Source organism: Accipiter gentilis, chromosome 28 (assembly GCF_929443795.1).
Source record: "Accipiter gentilis chromosome 28, bAccGen1.1, whole genome shotgun sequence".
In the NCBI taxonomy this organism is placed as follows: Eukaryota; Metazoa; Chordata; class Aves; order Accipitriformes; family Accipitridae; genus Astur; species Astur gentilis.
In genome coordinates, this window is record NC_064907.1 from 5,298,268 (window position 1) to 5,318,741 (window position 20,474).

The 20,474-nt window shown below is 40.9% G+C and overlaps 1 protein-coding gene across 1 annotated transcript in view; it reads left to right on the forward strand.

The window, feature by feature from the left end:
* The window catches only part of LOC126051812 (protein ELYS-like), a 38,827-nt gene that overhangs the window by 11,462 nt on the left and 6,891 nt on the right, over positions 1 to 20,474 (forward strand). The window contains exons 10-28 of the mRNA XM_049831502.1: positions 472 to 533; positions 1,445 to 1,573; positions 3,684 to 3,774; positions 3,862 to 3,951; positions 4,114 to 4,254; positions 5,040 to 5,144; positions 5,894 to 5,987; positions 7,509 to 7,632; positions 7,745 to 7,801; positions 8,551 to 8,697; positions 9,434 to 9,621; positions 9,794 to 9,938; positions 10,032 to 10,163; positions 14,226 to 14,373; positions 14,462 to 14,603; positions 15,181 to 15,267; positions 15,633 to 15,852; positions 17,167 to 17,364; positions 18,626 to 19,040. Of these exons, the coding sequence (XP_049687459.1) occupies positions 472 to 533; positions 1,445 to 1,573; positions 3,684 to 3,774; positions 3,862 to 3,951; positions 4,114 to 4,254; positions 5,040 to 5,144; positions 5,894 to 5,987; positions 7,509 to 7,632; positions 7,745 to 7,801; positions 8,551 to 8,697; positions 9,434 to 9,621; positions 9,794 to 9,938; positions 10,032 to 10,163; positions 14,226 to 14,373; positions 14,462 to 14,603; positions 15,181 to 15,267; positions 15,633 to 15,852; positions 17,167 to 17,364; positions 18,626 to 19,040 (2,715 nt within the window). The remainder of the gene's footprint in view (positions 1 to 471; positions 534 to 1,444; positions 1,574 to 3,683; positions 3,775 to 3,861; positions 3,952 to 4,113; positions 4,255 to 5,039; positions 5,145 to 5,893; positions 5,988 to 7,508; positions 7,633 to 7,744; positions 7,802 to 8,550; positions 8,698 to 9,433; positions 9,622 to 9,793; positions 9,939 to 10,031; positions 10,164 to 14,225; positions 14,374 to 14,461; positions 14,604 to 15,180; positions 15,268 to 15,632; positions 15,853 to 17,166; positions 17,365 to 18,625; positions 19,041 to 20,474) is intronic.

Consider the following 20,474-nt stretch of genomic DNA (forward strand, 5'->3'; position numbering starts at 1 on the left):
ATTTCACTGCTTTTGATAGTGATAAGCTTAAAGTGAGGTCAAATGCCATTTATTGGTTCTCCTGTTCATTGTTTGTCACTCAAAACCCATCCGAAACCAAAAAGCCCCAAACCCTCACAAGCTCAACCCTTGATTACGTTGTACTAACAAGGTGTTTAATGCTGTGACACATACCTGACAGTCTGCTGAGGTTTGGGTTTTGGTGCTTTTGTAATGTAGCCTGTGAAGTGGTGATGGTCATCAAATGAAATGACGTTGAACTGAAGCTCAGAGCAGAGCACCTCGCTAGCACTAGAGATAAAATTTCTACACGCAGTAATTATTTTCAAAAAAATAAGTTTGGAAGTGATCTGACGAAGAAAATGGGTACTCAGTTACAGCTTTCCAGATACTGCTATTTACAAAACGTAAACTGGTCATAAGCTAAGTGCGAGAGTATGGAAGGCTGTCAAACGTTCATTGTCTCTGTAGGTGGTACGTGCTTGCTGAACTCCGGAGTTGTTCATATGACTTGCATCGGCTTCCAGAAGGAGGTGATCTTTTACTGTATCTTTATTGAGAATGGCAAGAGATGAACCTTTCCTCTGTTTTCTATTGCACTGCTTTCAGTGTCGGAGATCATTTTATGCCCATCCTGCCCATCCACACGCATGACGGCAATTGTGTCCTGCCAGTTTTATGCAAATGGTAACATTTTAGGTCCACTCTTGGGACTGTAAAACTACCACTGTCTCCTGTTGAAGCACGCTGAGGGATTGAATGTCTAGAGCGGAATACAACGTTGCTGTTGTAGGAGCAAGAACAAAAATGTTGTGGAAGTTGGGGAAAGCTGTTACTTCTGCATTACCCATCAGTGGAACTGCGTCCATAGTCTTGAGTTAGGGTTTTGATGCCTGATTAACTTGAAAAAGGAGGGCAGAATGGAGAAAATGAAATATTACTTAACTGTTTGAGAAAAATGATTTTTTTTTCTCCCGCACTTGGCCAAACTGAAACTTCCAAGCCACTGCACAGCTTGTGACAAATAATTTTGAATTAAATTTCAGCTCACTAAGTGTTTCCAACATAAATCGACTTGTGCACAAACAAGCACAGAAAGGGTCCTCCAAAGCGTGATTTGGAGTTGTGTGCTAGCTTTAGCTTATACAGAATATATTTTGTGTCAGTGTTCAGGGTCAAAAAAGGTCTGTGTATTGACAGAGAAGCTAGAGAATACTTAATTAAGCATTGCAAGGGCTGACCTTTTGTTTTACAGGATATTTTTTATAAATCGTAGCGGTTAGTTTGGCTGCCGTCTTTAAGACTCTACCTAGTAGTGCTTACCGATGCAAGCTTTCTAACAATTTAAGCGAACATTTGTATTATTTCTCTTAGCGATTATTCAGAACCTTAGTGACTGGATAACACTGCTGTCTTAATCCGTAGTTTTTGATTAATGTTTCAGGCCTTGAATTTTTTAAAGAAATGTGGTCCTTTAAGAAGTGAAGCCATTCATGATAGCTACAAGAGGTGTCTTGTAGCTGGCTTGCTGCCTCCAAGACGCGTTGATGTCCAGCCATCCAGTTTGAGTCAGGTGAGTGCGTATCAGGGAATCAAGGGGGAAATACATCCATCTTGTCTGACAGGGCTGTAGAGGCTACAAGACATGATAATCTGATTTTCCTATTATTCGCAAGTTGCATTGAAATGCAGGTGTTGACTTGAGTTAGCAGAAGTTACAGTATTCTTCAATCCAAACTACCGAGTTTGAGTGGGGGCAGCACTAAGAGATCTGCGTTGAGAGACCCATCTCTTAATTCCGTGCCACAGATGGGCACAAGGAAGCGTGCAGGCAGTGCTGGTCATGCGCAACATAAAGCATCTTTCCCTCACAACAACCTTCACCCCATCGGTTTCTTAAAGCATTATGTTCAGTGCAGTAGCTGACTATGGGGGTGTCTCACTCGGATGCGAGCTGTTGCAAACATCAGCTTGCTGCACTAGACGTGATTACTTGCTTCCAAGGAATTGGGCTGTGGTAAACAGTTACTCTTGTCAGCTCTGCCCGACAACTTCATCACCACTCCCCCTCATCTTCCCTTCATCAGCAGGCTTTCCTGCAGCCTCTCAAAGCAGATCTTCACCTCTGTAGCCTCGTAGCCCAATTTACTCTGCTTAGAGTGCCCCCTTGTTGCTGCAACACCTGCATCGCCTTTATCTCATGACACCCACTATCTTCTCTCTGCTTTGTCCCCCCATAGGGACTCCACCCCCCTCGTCACAGGTTTTCCATTTGCAGTGCACCAACCTTTCTCTCTCATCTGAAGAGTTTCATGAGAGACGGAGCCTTTGTGATGAACAGCCCCTCTTCACCCAGGCAGGATCCAAGCTAAACGATTAGCTAGCTGGTCGTCACACAGTGGAGCCATTGGTAGGAAGGGGAGAGCGGTCTTCTCACTGCCCTCATCTTCCTGTCTACTGGATTGTTCACCAGATTTGTGGAAATGCGTTAAGGCAAATAACACTTCTGCACAGTGTGGTAGCTAAAATAAGTTTCTTGGCAAGCTGCCCTAGCCCACAGACTGCTTATTTTGCAAGCCTGACGTAGACTCTTGCATTCAAATGGGATGTTCTGATGTCAGCTCCGGTTTGGAAATAGCTTGGGAAATCAAGACGCGTTTTAAGAACCTTTGCTGAATTGTGGCCATATCATTCAGAGACTTGTTATGCATTTGAGCAGGGATTTCTTTTGAAAGTTAGTAAGACAAATTTCAGAGTTAGGGTCAAGAAGCTGGGTTTGGAGTTTTGTTTGCCACCATAAGTAGTATCTGGTGTGTTTCCTCGTCTGAAACCCATTTTCAGAAAAAGATGGACATATCATATGTGTATTCTAATGGGTAGAAATTGCTTTGAATGTAATGATTTTGCCTAGAAGGGAAAGCTACTTTTGAATGTCTTTAAAAAAAACACATTAAAAAAAAAACAAACAAAGAAAAAAACAAAAAGAAAAAAGTAAAATTTTATGAAGGCTCATTTCACCTGAAAGAAGTATCACAACACCAGCTGAAATTAGCTGCTACTTAATAATCGCACGTCTGTGCATAGCTGTGCATTATCCTGCTCAAGGATTACCACTGCATTATAATACAGTATTTGAGCAGCCTAAAATTTAAACCTATTAGAATTTAAATGTTTCACGTCTTTTTCTGTCATTTTAGAAAATGATAAAGTTTTGGGTGTCTGAACTGCTTCATGTCTTCAGAGTCTAGGAAGCTGCTTGACCTTAGCTTCACTGTTTCCGTGCAAGCGTTGCACCGTTGTCTTTGCTCTGTCCCCTTCACGCATTCCTGATGGCAAACTTCTACGTGCAAAATGCGTGACGGGTATTAGCAGAGGATGTTACCGGAAACAGTTAATTGGAACTCGGTAAACTGAGACTATGCTGCAGAGGCATGCAAATAAAGGTTAGAATCAGCCTTCAGTAAGTTGCAATGTTAGAGGAAGAGTTTAACGTGTTTCTCAGACCAACAAGCAGTGCAGCCTGTGGCTAGAGTCAAGAAAAGGAACGTGGAATTAGCTGCGTGTGTACTAGCGGACTGTGTGATGCCTGAATGAGTGTACAGTTAGAAACAAACGCTTGCTGTTGCTGGTTCAGATATTGAAAACATGTAAGATTCTCAGTTTATTTTGTCGGTTACGTTTAGGAGGAGCAGTTAGAAGCGGTATTGTCAGCTGCTGTCCAGACAGGTTCTTTAGAACTTCTGACTGGATGCATTAAACATTGGGCATCTGAAGGTAATATTTCTTACGTTGTTCTTATGTTATCTATTTTTCTAGTTTGCAATTGTCGATTCATTTCTTTTTTGTTTTCTTTTTTTAAAGCGCAGCCAAGTTCTGCTGCTAATTTACGGTTTGTTCTTGAGTGGACATGGAAGAAAGTGATCTATGCAAAAGATGAGTTTGACCAAATATGTGAGTACTAGTGTAGTCATTCTGCAAACATAAAATGGTTCTTTCTAATTGAGCTTATTCAGGAATGTGGCGGTATATGGTACTGCACGGGGTTCTTTAAGCGTACTTTGAAACTCTGAAATTGCTCTGCAGGCTAATGATGTAATATTTATTCTTGAAAAGGTGTTCCGCTGTTTGATGGCTCTCGCAGATTTGTTGACCCGCAGACGTTACAGTCTCTTCAGCACTGCCAGTTGCTTTTGAGCAACCTTAGCGTGGTCTTAACCCGTTTTCTAACAGAAGCACAAGAGCTTACTGGAAAAGGTTTGTAATCCTATCTATGAAATCTTTGGTACGTTTTACTAAGATTTGGAATTATGCTTGAGTTGTAAGTGTGGAAAGATGAGCTTCTGTTGGTTTTGATGATTGGAAGACAGCCAAATTTAGCTGGGAGAAGGGGCTTAAATCTGAGAAGTTGGGACTACCACTTAATATGCGTTGATTTCAGGGAAATAGTTGGTTGTGGAGTTCATGCAAGTGGGTAGGGGAGGCTACATTCAGCAAGAAGCTGTGTAAGCAGCTGGGTGGAGATTCCAGCAACCGGATGTGGTAGCCCTGCAAATGATTCCTTTTAATTCTTAGCTAGCAATTTATAATTGCATGTGAATATTGTATTGCAAATTGCTAGAAAATACAAAGGAAGCACAAATGAGTAACTTGTGAAATAAGTTACTTGAGTTTCTGTAGCTTTTTATGTTATCACTTGTCCTTGGCATATTGAGGGGAAAAGAAGACTGTCCCTTTGCTACGGTAAAAATTCCCGCTATGTGAAAAACAAGTGTCTTATTCGTGAGTGTTTTTAATAGTTCCGGCTTTAGGGTTTTTTTCTTTTAACCTTTAGTGAATCTGGTTCTTTGTAGGGGTTGCTTTTTTGTTTTGGTGGTGAATGTGTTTTTTTTCTTCAAATAAGAAGGTGCTACAGAGCGCGAAATGCAAAGACCACGATTTCTACCGCATTGCTTTTACAATTTCTATTTGGGATGATGAAGGGGGTTTTGTAAAAATGAAAGGAACTGGATAACAAAAATCATCTTATGCCTTTTTTTCAGGTTTTGCTGACTTGACAAACAAGCAGGTGGTAACTGGCCTCCTTTCTTTGTATGCACGAGTGGTCATCTGGTTCTGTCGATCCAGTCTCCTTCCAGAGGGTTTAGGTAAGCATAACCTGTAATACATTTGTAACCGGGAGACTATCCAGTAAGTGATTCCAATGAACACATGCTTAGCCGTGTTTTTGTAAATGTTTTGCCAGTGCTGAAGTTCTGTTGGTGAAACGGAGATTCTCCTGTTTTTTTCAAATGCATAATGTAGAATAATGCAAGCAGTTTCTTTCTTGGATGTTCCTTAGAAAGAGCAATAAGCCTCTGACTTGAAGGAGTTGCTTGTGTCCACAGCTTGAAAGACTTGGGATTTTAAACAAATTACTGTTACACAACAAATACGGGAATGCTTGTTTTTACAGCAAAGGCATTACCTGCGTGTTTGGAACTTTTTATTCATTGCTTGAGGAAAAAATACACCTCAGCAAGACTTCTTTATTTGGGTGGATTATAAAGTCTATCGTCAGCCTTCATTGTCTCACAAATGCTCACAGGACATGTTTAAGAAACCATTCCCTTTGAGAATTGTCCTTTCGGTAGTGAGCTTGCGCTTACAGTACGTGTTCTGAATGCTACCTCAATTGTAAACTTGAAATGGCACTTGAGAGAAGAGGGAATTGAGTCTTGTGTCTTACCGCTCCTTTAGCAAAGGCAGAAAGAGGATTGGCTTCTTTCAAAGTTGGAGGCTTGCCTGTGTGCTTCTTGATGCTTAGCTCGTATGATCGTCTGTCTTTTTAGTCAAACGTTTCAGTTTCAAAATGTGATATTGCTTCTTTAACTTGCTTTTACTTTATTGCCTGTAGATGATGATGCGCGTTTGGGTAGACCTTTCTACAATTACCCTCTGATTCAGAGCTACTACGCTGGTCATCGACAGAAACTTGAGCGTTTATCAAGGTAAGCCTTACAGGAGAACTCGAGAACACTTCCACTGTGAAATCAGAAGTGGCAGTGAGTGGCTTTGCTATCGACAGTTGGTATTTGCTCTTCACTTCAGCGATGCATGCGTTCTCTTGAACACAGAGGTTACTTTCCTGTGTTACAATATTTGTATATACCTCTGCTTAGTACCATTTGTTGGCATCCTTGTTTCTTGGTAGCGTACTTAATCCAGCGGCCAATCTGTATCATTTGGTACTACTGAAAAAGGTCATGTGTTCAGGATAGGGTCAGCGATCTCCCGTTCAGCAAAGCACGGCATTCACAGAACAGGTGCTTTGGACAGAGAAGAAAGCAAGTTTTAAAAACAAAACAAACCTCATCTCGTTTATTGAATAGTGAGCAAGGCTAATAACTGTATTGGCCTAATTCACAAGTACATTTGTGTGATTTAATGAGATAGAGTTCGATGTAGTTGGCACACCTAGCATTCTACTGGCTGTTGGATAAAAGTCACTTGCTGAACGTGAAGTCTCTTTGCTGCGCTAGCTCACTAACATATAGGTGATATGCCTTGGATTAGACGATAATAGATTTTTCTTTGGAAATTGTGCTGAAAACTAAATAAAGAGCTAAAGAAGCTTAGGCTATGGCACTGCAAACAAGAAGAGGATGCTGCAAGATGAGTTAAGGTGCAAGCTGCGGTGTAGTAGCTGTTGACTTTAAAGTTCATCTTACTTAGCTTACTTCTCAAGTAACTTACATACCGGCTCAGGTGTTCCTTAGAAGCATACAAGCTCCAGTGTGCTCTTTCTGCTTCTTATGATGGGGAAATGAAAGGGTAGTGTCCCAGTCAGCCAATGATTGCGATGGACTTGTGAAGAAAGCAATTTTTAAAGGTTCACCCATCCGTGGTTGTAATGGTCTGTGCATAGAAACATAATGGGGATGTGCATAGAAACATAAATGCTGCTTAAGATGACACTAAACTTCACCTGTATGCTCAGCTTTCTGAAAACAACTTTTTTTCAGTAAGAAAAGTGAGATGCTGAGAACAAAATCTGAACTTTCCGTGGTGTTGTCTTCTTCTCACAGCTGTGGATTGGAACACTCCAACGGGAGGCATTAGACTTGCGTTAAAGAATAGTCCTGGTATTTTGACACTGTTGCGTTTCCTCTGTTAGACAGTAGGAGAGTGGTTATTTCTGGCACATAAAAAACTTAGTTCACACTTCCTTTGTACTACAAGACAACAAAAGAGAAAACCTGAAAACGAAAAGGTCCCTTAGTAGGAGAGCTTTCCAGGATGTCTATTTGGAATTCCTCTAATAATTCAGTATGATCTAACAAAGATCTTTCATCTGACTCAGACATTCCTTTCATGTGCCGTTTCAAGTCATAATCATGCCTTTGTGTGTTTGTCACTTTCTTTGCCTCGTGGGAGCTTTTTTTTGTTTGGTTTGACTGGAGGAGATCTGTTACACTGAGAGGCTGGAATCAGTGTTTGACTCTCCAAATCCTTGCTACCTTTTGTTCCAGAGGAAAATGGGATTCTGACTGCTTGATGATTGATGGAATGGTTTCCCAGTTAGGAGACCAAGTTGAGAAGTTGTGGCGGAGAGATGAAGGAGGAACTGGGAAATACCCACCTGCTAGTTTACACGTGAGTGTTATGTTCACTGTAAACAGCAACGAACCCCCCAAAGCCCCACCCAAAAGCCAATGATTGATGAAAGACAGGAGTTTTTAAAAAACTTTTGATTTTTCATTTTCAGGCACTGCTGGATCTCTATTTGCTAGAAGGCATTGAAGAAAGCTACAAACATGCAATTGTATCCTTTCTCGTTATTTTTACTACACCTTCAGTATACGCACATAAATGTTCTTAAATGTTTGTCACCTGCGTGTTTAATAACGTTTTTGAATTTATGCTTCCAACACAGTGCAAGTGAAAACATTTAGTTTAGAATGGAGATGTGGACAGGAGCATTGTTTTATTTCTTTGTACTGTGGATTCTTGATGGTTGTTTTTTTTTTAATGTTTTGTTGCAAAGTCTTTTCTGACATGCGAAAACAGGTTTACTAAGAAATGTTAAAGATAAAAATCTCCCTTGGTTTTTCTGAAAACTTAGCACAGTTTTTAATTTTTTAAAGCACCCGTATCTGTAGCAAATGGCCGCTTACTAGGATGATGCAGTAATACGTGCTGCTTGAGAGCAGAAGGATTTCTAACCGGTACCTGATTTTTGCCCAATTCTTCCGTCTTCCAGCCCAGATAGCAGTGCTTGCTTTTGTTCTGTTAGAAGTGCAGGCACATGGAATAAGAAAGAGAGAGAAGAGAAAAGTCATTGGGCAGAAACTTATTTTTTAAGCTGCTGAAATATACAGAATTACATGCAGTTTTGTGGTTAGGACCTGACCGTCCTCAGGTTATAATAGCTCAAAATGGCCAGACTAATACGGCAGTATTTTCTGCTTCCTACCACTTGTATATTCTGATTTCACTGTGTTTTTCGAAACGTGATGTGATAAATGTTTGGTCTTCCAAATTTGTTAGCCTTAACTAGATACTTGATGTCAGACAATTTACTTGCTGCTAGATATCACGCATTCCTTTCCGAATAAAACAGAGACGTCAGTCAACTCCTTCCCAACTGCCTTTGCTATCCCCTGGGGACTTGTTAAGCTTGTTGAAGGCTTTTGGCTTCTAGATCACAATGATTACGAAGTAAGTACGTTACAGTTCAGTTAGACATCCCTTACAGTCCAAAGCTGTAATCTGTAAAATGATTTTAAAAAATCGGTGCTTAGCTGATAACAGGTGCTACAACATTAGAAGCCCTTTTGTCATACTGCTACGACATCTTCAGCAATAAGTTATAATCTGAAATTTTCTTTTAGCCACTTTGACAGGAAATTGATTAAAACAAAGAAGAAATCAACTTTAATAATGCTTGATACTTGAATTTTCAAAGCCATCCATTTAGGTTGTTTTCAGCAGACCGATGGAGCGCTTTCTCAAAGACAGTGTTTTAGGTACTTTAAATATTAAAACGATGATCATAGCAGCAAGGTTTGAGGCAGAAGACTGCAGAAGTGACTGTTCAACCTAATTCATGTTCTTTCTGATGCTGAAGGTTGTTCTTTGCCTGTCACGAAGTTAATATATCTGTTTGTCTGGGAGAACAGCTTATTATTTGGTAATGTATTTATAAAAAGTGGTGTTTGTACACAGAGATTTGGTTACTCTGGAAAAGTGTGAATTACTCCTTTTAAAACACTCACTTTGTTCTGTACGGCTAACTGGATTTTTTTTTTGCAAATACTTGAGAATTTTTATTTACAGTAGTTAGTCATCTAAGTTTATTTAAGACACGTCCACCCTTACTTAAGATACTTTTGAATGTTCTTGTGGCGTGCGTGCATGTGCATATCGTAATACACCTGACCTCTAACCTCTACAGAATTCACTGGCCCTGCTCTTTCATCCAGCTACAATCAAAACTGTGTCATGGCAGCACAGGAGAATTATTCAATCCCTGATGTGCCAAGGAGAGCATAGGCGAGCCCTCAGATACCTACAGATGATGAAGCCAGCAATGCCAAGCAGCAGTGAAGTGCGGCTTTTCCTCACTGTGTTGTTGTCCAATAGGTAAAGAAACCTGTCCCACCGTTTTGGCATTCAAATATTGTGAAAGGTGGAGAACAAATAATACGAATCACCATCCCCTAACTTCCCTTTAAACTCTGAAGACAGTAGTTTGGGGGCATCTTTTTGGTTACACTATTAGTAAGCCTTTACGTCTCAAAAAATTTAATTACAGGTGCGTGGTGGAGGCTTGGGGTCTGTTGCGGCAACATGCCACCAGGTTAAACATCGAAGAGCTGTTAAAACACGTGTATGAAATCTGTCAGGAGATGGGACTAATGGAAGACTTACTGAAGCTACCTTTCACAGGCACTGAACAAGTAAGTGTGGACACGACAAAAATCTTAATGGTCTCTTTGAAAAGAGAAGAGGCAGAATCATAACAGATTTTTGAAATGTGTTATTTCGCATAGGAGTGTTTGGAGAAGATTTTACAGAGCGACGCTGCTGTTCGGAATCCTAGATTTCCTTTAGACCACCATGTGCAGCGTGCCAACTATATCCCAGTGCTGCAGTCGAATCGTTCAATGAACGTTAATCTTACGGTAAGCATGAAAGTTCTGTCAAGTGTGCAGGTTTCTGGTAGGTGTTACTGACCATTTTTGGTAGTAAATAAAATAAAAATCAATGCTTTGTTTTTTGTACCATTCTTTGAAATACTAGGAATAAGTTTCTGTTACAGCTGAACCTAAAAGTTGAACAAAATATTTCACTACTCCAAAGCTACTGCGTGAAGTTATAAATTAAGTGTTGCAGACCATTGTCGACTCCACTTAGAATAGTTTGTTTGCATCTAAGGAATAATGGTTTAGAATGCTGAACGCTGTTTGTGTCACTCCTTTCTGTGGCATGAAGAGTATGTTGTATGTCACCTCTTGAATCTTACACACAACTTTATTTTTCTAGCTGAGAGCAGTCTGGATGCCAATCCACAGGTAAAATCTGTGTGCTGGCTTGGTTTTCTTTTTATTTCCTCCAGTTATAGCATGAGCTCTGGGATTCCACAACTTCTGTTTTACCCCTTTGATGACAGAAATTCTTATCTAACTTCTATTTCTCAGAACAGCCAGATTAAATTTTGCGTTTTGCAAACTTCTGTTATGAATCTGTGATACTTTTTCTGTTTTCCGGAAACATAGTTTTCTAGTGAATCGCACTTATAAGGTGGTCTTGGAAGATTTAGGTCCTGCATTTGAAAACTTTCCTTCGGCCAGAAGGTGTGTGTAGGTAGCCTTTTCTTACTTGTTTTAATGTTCACATCATTGCGTCCACCGTAATTTGCAGTTGCCCTGTGCATTCAGTCATCTCGGACACTGGTGTTTCAGGAAAAAGACAAGGGAAAGCCTGCTATTTCGTAAGCCATTTGAAAATTGCAGGTGAGAACAAGAGGATCGGAGTAAGGTTCTGCCGAGTGCCAGAATTGTTTCAACTTGAAGTTGTAGGTTCTGTTCTTATCCTAGTCTGCCGTGCCCTTTGCTGAAATTACCAGGTGGAATTGGTGTGTGCCGAGGAGTAGAACTTGCTGCTCCTCTCTGCAGTGGCGGTATTGTACAGTATCTGTGGAGGAAATGTATTCACTAATTAGAAATAGCAGAGATAGTTGTGTGCAATGAACTTCTTGTAATCAGTTGCCTTCTTGCTTTACGCTTTTTGATCATCAGAATGATGGTGAGCCTCCCTTGAGCGAGAGAGCAGTTGCCAGAAATTCTACATTGGACCAATATGGCAAGATCCTTCCTAGAGTTCAAAGGAAGCTGGCCGTAGGGAGAGCCAAGCCTTACCACTTGCTTTCATTGGTCTCAAGAGAAGGTAATGTTTAGGGGAGGGAAATACAATGGACAACTGACCACAACTTTGATCACACAAGGCTGATATTTTTTCCCCTCTTGCTTTACAGTCGCAGGACCAAAGCCGTTATCAACAGTACCAAAACAAGCACGTGCAGGAAATGTGCGTACAAGAGCAACGTTCATCAGTAATATATTGTCCAAAATCGGAGAAGTAGGGGTAGGAAGTGAGCAGAAAACCAGTTGCTCACGCCGTGATAGGTAAGCTGCCTTTTAACAAAGTTTAGTCTTGAGCTGCGTGTTTGGAGGGGGGGAGAGAGAGAGAGAGAGAGAGAGAGAGAAATCCACTTGAATTATGTTTGTGTTTTGGAGGGAAGGGGCACCTGAATAAAGCTTCCTTTGGCTTTTTTGCACCTACAAGATATAACATTTAAGAATCAATTCATCGTAAGTAATACTTGGAGCGAGAGTTCTTCTGCTATGATAATCTCATTTATGCAAATACATCTATTGACATTACAGTAAATGTGTTTACAGAATTTAAGGTAGCTGAAATGAAAACCGTGATTGCCAACAAGCTATTGGTGTACAGGTTTTGGTAGACTTGATTGTGTGATCAAATAGTAATCTTTTACCACTTTGTGCCCAGTTTCTGCTTCGTTTCTGCCGTTTTGTTTTTTTTTTACTTGAAACTAGGCAGAATTATAAAAAGCAAAAAAGAAGCTAGCAGTTGTCAGATGGTTTTCCTAGAGGTGGTATATTCAAGGTGAAACTTGAATTCTGGTACGTTTGGACTTGAGGGGAGTGAAAGTCAGTTACATTTTCCTTTCAATTCTAGGCCTAGAGCTACAGAACCACCAGTCATAGCACGTCCTCTCCCTGATGCAGAGTTGCCCGATGCGTTTGTTGGGACACCCGTTAACAAAATTTAGCTTTGTACCTGTTAAAGAAAAGGTCGGCTTGGGGACACAACTAAGTGGAGAATTTGAAGTGGCCCCAGCAGTGAAATGCAGAGGAATTTTCTTCTGACGTGAGAACTACATCACTTGTGCCACGTAAAATTGCATTACTCTTGCCTCAGATGGCAGGGATTTAGGAAATTCAGTGTGACATGTCACGAAATAATGAAAAAGCAAGAGAAGGCCTGTAACTTGTTCATGGGCCTGATACATCAGCCCAGCAGTGAGGGTTCACCTGTATTTCTTGTTCCTTGAATGTTTTTGTTATGTATCACCTCAGATGTCTTGAGCGCAGCGTGATTTTATTTCATTTATTTTATTATATGTTGATATTTTCAATTGTGTATCTTCACAGATTGCTGGATTCGCTGGTTTATCCTGTTCCTTCAAGTTCTGCAGCACAGGGTGGTAGCTGGCAGTCACCATGCAGCGCTTCTACTTCATTCATGGCACCCAGCCCACTGAAATCAAATATGCTTGGTTCCATCTCACAAAAGAATTTTTCAAGAGCATCGGAGCTGAATTTACTGGAGACACCTCTTGTGGTTAAGGTTTGTGTTTTAAAAAACAGGATCAACCAACCGAAGCAAAAGCCTGTAAGCTTTGTTTAACATGAAACCACCACAGTATTTAACACAAACCCGGTTGGATTCAGACTGTGGAATATTTTCAGCATGCGTGTGGTTATTGGACGTAGAATCCTTTTGGAAGCAGGACAAAGTTGGGAACAGTCTTGAAGAGGGAAAGTTTAGTTCTAAGTTAACTGCTGTACGCACATTGTCCCATAGCTTTGTGAAATACTTTGTTCCATGCAATAAAACGAGTGTAAGTTAAAAATTGGACTTCTCAGTACACATAGATCCTTAGAGATGCAATCTGTAGCTTAACCATCTCATTGTTTAAGTGCTCAATAGCTCTGTGGAGTTTGACTTGCATGCCTACAAGCAAGAATGTATATGCTTCCGTTTCTTAATCCACTTAAGGGAATGACAACATAAGGGATGCCAGTTAAGCGATGTCAGTCTCTGTCAAATTCAGTGATGGCTTTTTGCAGGGATTCTACATATTGATGCTTGTGTTAAACTCTCTTTCCATTCACCGCCATCAAACTCTCCTCATGTAAGGAAATAACAACTGACCAATCAATCTTCTTGGTGCTGCTCTTTTTGCCTTTGCCTACCTGAACAGAATAGTAGTGATCTCTCTGAATTATAACCTTTTTCTTCTTACTAACTATTGTCCATATCATTAAGCTGGTTTCATTCTCTTCCTTTTAAACCCATTCAATACTGTAAAATCTTTTCTGAGCTGAGGTAAGGAGACCTGAACGCTTCTAGATGAAGATGTGTAGGTATGTTTACAGCAGTGTCACTTCATTCAGTCCAGTGCGTGGATTGATTAATCAGAGAAGAAAGAAGGTATCGCTGTTGCTTTGCCGATTGCCATTTCTCATGGCAGTGTTTTCAGTTGCTGTATCTGGGGTAGCATTTGAAGCTGTATGCCTTGTAGAAGAGCAGTGTAGATATGGCAAAAGTTACTGGGATGGGAGATAGCATTGCAGACAAGAAGATGCCATATCCTTGTTTCTTCAGGAAATTAATTTGAACACTAATGTTTTATGTTGCATTAATAAAAAAGAAAAAAAAAAGAAGAAAGAAGCCAAAAGAGTCATAAGAAACATAAAACGCCTGGTTTTTATACCATTAAGTTTTTTGTCCCTTTGGAAAAAGAGCAGTGCAGAGGCTAAACTTTGTCCTCTCTGCTGGTACAAACTCAGTTTAATTTGAACTAATACTTTAGTTGTGTGCAATGAACTTCTTGTAATCAGTTACCTTCTTTCTTTATGCTTTTTGATCATCAGAATGATGGTGAGCCTCCCTTGAGCGAGAGAGCAGTTGCCAGAAATTCTACATTGGACCAATATGGCAAGATCCTTCCTAGAGTTCAAAGGAAGCTGGCCGTAGGGAGAGCCAAGCCTTACCACTTGCCTTCATCGGTCTCAAGAGAAGGTAATTTTTAGGGGAGGGAAATACAATGGACAACTGACCACGACTTTGATCACACAAGGCTGATATTTTTTCCCCTCTTGCTTTACAGTCGCAGGACCAAAGCCGTTATCAACAGTAACAAAACAAGCATGTGCAGGAAATGTGCATACGTTCATCAGTAATGTATTGGCAAAAATTAGAGAAGTAGGGGTAGGAAGTGAGCAGAAAACCAGTTGCTCACGCCGTGATAGGTAAGCAGCCTTTTAACAAAGTTTAGTCTTGAGCTGCGTGTTTGGAGGGGGGGAGAGAGAGAGAGAGAGAGAGAGAGAGAAATCCACTTGAATTATGTTAGTGTTTTGGAGGGAAGGGGCACCTGAATAAAGCTTTCTTTGGCTTTTTTGCACCTACAAGATATAACATTTAAGAATCAATTCATCGTAAGTAATACTTGGAGCGAGAGTTCTTCTGCTATGATAATCTCATTTATGCAAATACATCTATTGACATTACAGTAAATGTGTTTACAGAATTTAAGGTAGCTGAAATGAAAACCGTGATTGCCAACAAGCTATTGGTGTACAGGTTTTGGTAGACTTGATTGTGTGATCAAATAGTAATCTTTTACCACTTTGTGCCCAGTTTCTGCTTCGTTTCTGCCGTTTTGTTTTTTTTTTACTTGAAACTAGGCAGAATTATAAAAAGCAAAAAAGAAGCTAGCAGTTGTCAGATGGTTTTCCTAGAGGTGGTATATTCAAGGTGAAACTTGAATTCTGGTACGTTTGGACTTGAGGGGAGTGAAAGTCAGTTACATTTTCCTTTCAATTCTAGGCCTAGAGCTACAGAACCACCAGTCATAGCACGTCCTCTCCCTGATGCAGAGTTGCCCGATGCGTTTGTTGGGACACCCGTTAACAAAATTTAGCTTTGTACCTGTTAAAGAAAAGGTCGGCTTGGGGACACAACTAAGTGGAGAATTTGAAGTGGCCCCAGCAGTGAAATGCAGAGGAATTTTCTTCTGACGTGAGAACTACATCACTTGTGCCACGTAAAATTGCATTACTCTTGCCTCAGATGGCAGGGATTTAGGAAATTCAGTGTGACATGTCACGAAATAATGAAAAAGCAAGAGAAGGCCTGTAACTTGTTCATGGGCCTGATACATCAGCCCAGCAGTGAGGGTTCACCTGTATTTCTTGTTCCTTGAATGTTTTTGTTATGTATCACCTCAGATGTCTTGAGCGCAGCGTGATTTTATTTCATTTATTTTATTATATGTTGATATTTTCAATTGTGTATCTTCACAGATTGCTGGATTCGCTGGTTTATCCTGTTCCTTCAAGTTCTGCAGCACAGGGTGGTAGCTGGCAGTCACCATGCAGCGCTTCTACTTCATTCATGGCACCCAGCCCACTGAAATCAAATATGCTTGGTTCCATCTCACAAAAGAATTTTTCAAGAGCATCGGAGCTGAATTTACTGGAGACACCTCTTGTGGTTAAGGTTTGTGTTTTAAAAAACAGGATCAACCAACCGAAGCAAAAGCCTGTAAGCTTTGTTTAACATGAAACCACCACAGTATTTAACACAAACCCGGTTGGATTCAGACTGTGGAATATTTTCAGCATGCGTGTGGTTATTGGACGTAGAATCCTTTTGGAAGCAGGACAAAGTTGGGAACAGTCTTGAAGAGGGAAAGTTTAGTTCTAAGTTAACTGCCGTACGCACATTGTCCCATAGCTTCGTGAAATACTTTGCTCCATGCAATAAAAACGAGTGTAGGTTATAAATTGGACTTCTCAGTACACATAGATCCTTAGAGATGCAATTTGTAGCTTAACCATCTCATTGTTTAAGTGCTCAATAGCTCTGTGGAGTTTGACTTGCATGCCTACAAGCAAGAATGTATATGCTTCCGTTTCTTAATCCACTTAAGGGAATGACAACGTAAGGGATGCCAGTTAAGCGATGTCAGTCTCTGTCAAATTCAGTGATGGCTTTTTGCAGGGATTCTACGTATTGATGCTTGTGTTAAACTCTCTTTCCATTCACCGCCATCAAACTCTCCTCATGTAAGGAAATAACAACTGACCAATCTTCTTGGTGCTGCTCTTTTTGCCTTTGCCTACCTGAACAGAATAGTAGTGATCTCTCTGAATTATAACCTTTTTCTTCTTACTAACTATTGTCCATATCATTAAGCTGGTTTAATTCTCTTCCTTTTAAACCCATTCAATACTGTAAAATCTTTTCTGAGCTGACGTAAGGAGACCTGAACGCTTCTAGATGAAGATGTGTAGGTATGTTTACAGCAGTGTCACTTCATTCAGTCCAGTGCGTGGATTGATTAATCCGAGAAGAAAGAAGGTATCGCTGTTGCTTTGCCGATTGCCATTTCTCATGGCAGTGTTTTCAGTTGCTGTATCTGGGGTAGCATTTGAAGTTGTATGCCTTGTAGAAGAGCAGTGTAGCTGTGCAAAAATTACTGGGATGGGAGATAGCATTGCAGACGACAAGATGCCATATCCTTGTTTCTTCAGAAAATTAATTTGAACACTAACATTTTATGTTGCATTAACAAAAAAGAAAAAAAAAAAGAAGAAAGAAGCCAAAAGAGTCATAAGAAACATAAAACGCCTGGGTTTTATACCATTCAGTTTTTTGTCCCTTTGGAAAAAGAGCAGTGCAGAGGATAAACTTTGTCCTCTCTGCTGGTACAAACTCAGTTTAATTTGAACTAATACTTTTGACAAGTGAAGTCTTCTGTTTTGAAGATTTAACAGGTCTTCAATTAAATATTTTTATTTCTTTTCATAGAGATCTAAAGTTTTGGCCACAGCTGCTTCTGGTCTTCCTGCGTTTACTCCTCGGTCTATTCTCAGATCCAGCGTTCGCACTACACCCCAAGCAACTCCTTCTGCATCTCCAGGACAATCTCTACCTCCTCCTCTACGAGCAAAGGAGCGTAGAGTATCTTTCAGGGAAGAGAACTTGAATGCCAAATGGACTGTTGGGGTAAGCTGGCCTGTAGTTAGTGATCTTTATAGTTAAAGGCTTTAGAGACTGTGATTTGATTTAGTGTTTTTCAAGTTTTCCAAAACTCCTTATATTGAGAACTGGAATAGCAAATCAGAACGGCAGACTTGAATTTGGTCAAAAAAGGTTATGTTAGACCTTCTGTAACATCACCTGCCTGCAGGAAGATATTCATAACAAATACCAGGGACCTTGGTGGTTTTTACTCCAGCATCGCTAGGCACTGTGGTTGTTCCAAATTGCATGTGTGCAGCTTCCCGCTATACCTTTTGAAATGGTGGTATGGCAGGAAGGTAAGGAATACAGATTGAGTCAGTTGTTTGGGTTCGTTAAGCTTTGTGAAGGAAACACCTCTGAAAGCAGCAAAAGTCATGAGCCGCATTTACTTTCAGTCTCTCTTTTTGCAAGGACTGGGTTTCCTTAAGTTATGGTACAAATAGACTGCCGATGAAGAGAGCTGTATGGCTGTCTCTTCTCTAGCCCTAAAGTTCTCGGTTTTGCTTCTTGCCTTGCACCAGCGATAGCATTCGTATAGTTGTCAAATGAAGTCTGTCCACCTGGAAGTTGCCCCCTTCTGCTCCTCCTTTTGTTCTGTCAGGTGGCTTCCCTGATTCAGCTCGTCATGCGGTTGCCAAAGTAACGTACCAAACGGATGGGGGCATGTGCTAGTATCTACCTGTAGGAGCTTTCCTGTCTTAACCTGTTTTTATCGTACCTGTTATTGCCTGTTAGAAAGAGCTACTCAACTGTAAGAAGAGGCTCTCTCTCCTGTAGGAAGTTCTTAGTAATAGTGCAGCGTGGCCGGATTAATTTCCTTGTTCCACGCCACAGGCATAGTGAACGCTAAAATATGTTAGTAGTGCATACAAGCTGAAAAGGCAAGCATAAAAAAAGAGAAATCTTGGAGTTACGATTTTAGGTATGCAAAGCTCCCTCTTCTTGAAAACACAGTAGTGAACCCAATGAACAGCCTTGAGATGACAGGGTAAGCAAGCACTTGCAAGGCCCACTTCATCTTAATTCCCCAAGGCTGTGGAAACTCAATAAGCAGTCAACAGTGTGACTGGTTTTTACACTCTGCTTTAAAAGCTAAGATAGTGCTCGAATGAGAACTAATTTTGTAGCGCCCTGCTTAAGGAAAACTGACAAATATCGGTATATATTTGTTCTATTTTTGTCTTGCTTTGACAAAAAGCATATGTGTGATCTTGATTGTGAACTTTCTTTTTAAAAAATAAAGGTAACGGAAGATAATAAAGCACCATCTGGAGTTTCATCTGAGCATCATCACGGAGTGGTGGAGGATGCTTGGTCTGAAAGTAGAGATGAACCAACTCTGTTTCCTCTGAGCAATCCCGAGGAAGATGGTGCTGAAGTGGAAGAGTCTGGAGATGGTTTGGAGAAAAAGGATGTCAGCAAAGAAAACAGTAACTTCTCTGCCAGGTCGGACCAAGCTGCTTTGGAGTATCATGATGCAAAATCACCTGGCGATTTTGAAGATGAAGTCATCTTTATAGCTGCTAATCCAGCTAATTCTTCCACTGAAGAAACTGCCGATTTTGAAGAACTGGAGAAGGAGGAAGACAGTGAAATAGTTGAAGAGAAACCCTTCCCGATGGAACAACCAGATTCATCAGAACTAAGAAAAGCAGCTGGTATGTTTCCTGGTATGATAACCTAAGCTTCTGCATTTCTCGGATGACTTCAAAAGGCTAAATTACTGATGGGTGCAACAGTCCATGATGAGCATTCACAAATGTCCCAGGCACTTCCTTGTCCTAGGCTTTTAAACTTGCCACTGTGTTTTGAGTCCTTTTTTAGGTCTCGTGGACATTCTGAATGTATACTGCTTTTGGCAGGCACTTCTTGTGTGTAATTGCAGCGGAGAGGCAGCAGTGACTTGTGGGAGTTTTGAGAGGGGTACAAGTTGAAAACTTAGGCTTCTGGTTCTGTTTTAGGGGTACTTCTGTAGGCTGCAGGTTTTTTTACAGCACGTTTAGCGTATGGCGTGCTTTGACTAGATAGGTAATTTTTTGTTGTTCTTTTGTTTTTTTACCCCCCTCGTTAGTGCTCAGTTAAATAGTTTTCTTTGGGAAGTGAGTCTGCTTGTGTATCTGCTTCTCATTACAGCTATGCTTGCTCCTTTTGCTGGCTCAACGGCTTATGCAGCCTTTTCCAAACCTATTTCAGCTGGTCTTTGGTAATTCAGCTCCATTCAACTCATTCAAGCCAGTGCGGCTGCTGAGGATGTGTTCATATGAGCAGGTCTGCTGGCAGGTTAGAAGAGATGTCACTCACTAGGTGGTGAGCAGTGATGAAGAGCTGGGAATGACAGTAGTGCAGGAACAGGGAGAAGATGTGTAAACACAGCTACAGTCAGGATTGGACAAACAGAGCTCAGTCCGCTCAGCTCCTTATAACAAAAGTTTGCTATTCCTGGGAGAGGTATGCAAGTGTCGGAGTTCTGCGTCCGAGGTCTCGAAACAGTTTGTAGTGGGGAGCGTGTACTCCGGTATCAGTGCATCATATGCAGCCTGATTCAGTCCTAAGCCCGAGATGTTTCTGGAGGATCCTGGAGAGTGACTGCTGCTACTGAAGTTCCTCAGCTCCTCTTCTTTTTCAATAAGAGGAGTGCCCAGACAGGGGCTCCGTGTACATGGGAATTCAGACCTGGGGTTCTCCAGGTCTGAGTGTTTCTAGTAAGACAGGTCAAAACATTTGCCTGTCTGATTTTAGCTGCCCTGTGTTTGGACAAGAAATCAAGGGCGCTTTTCCTTAAAAACAATGATGAGGTCCTAATCATTAAAGAATAACCTTATGAAGAAAGTTTGTCATTGCCGGACTATGGTACAAAGAGTTCTGTACAATTTCAGTACTCTGGAAGCGTTAGAGGGCAGTCAGTATAGCTCTTGTTTGGCCTGAGCTAGCAAAGTTATCCCAGTCCTGCGTACTGTCTGCAAAGGTAATTGTTGGATCTGGAGGAAGCAGACGGCAGAAACAAAGAAGAAAAGGAGGAGGGTGTTTCTAAAATTTGGCCTGTTGAGAGAAAAACAGGCTAGCAAGCAGTTGGGTTTCAACACCACCAGTCA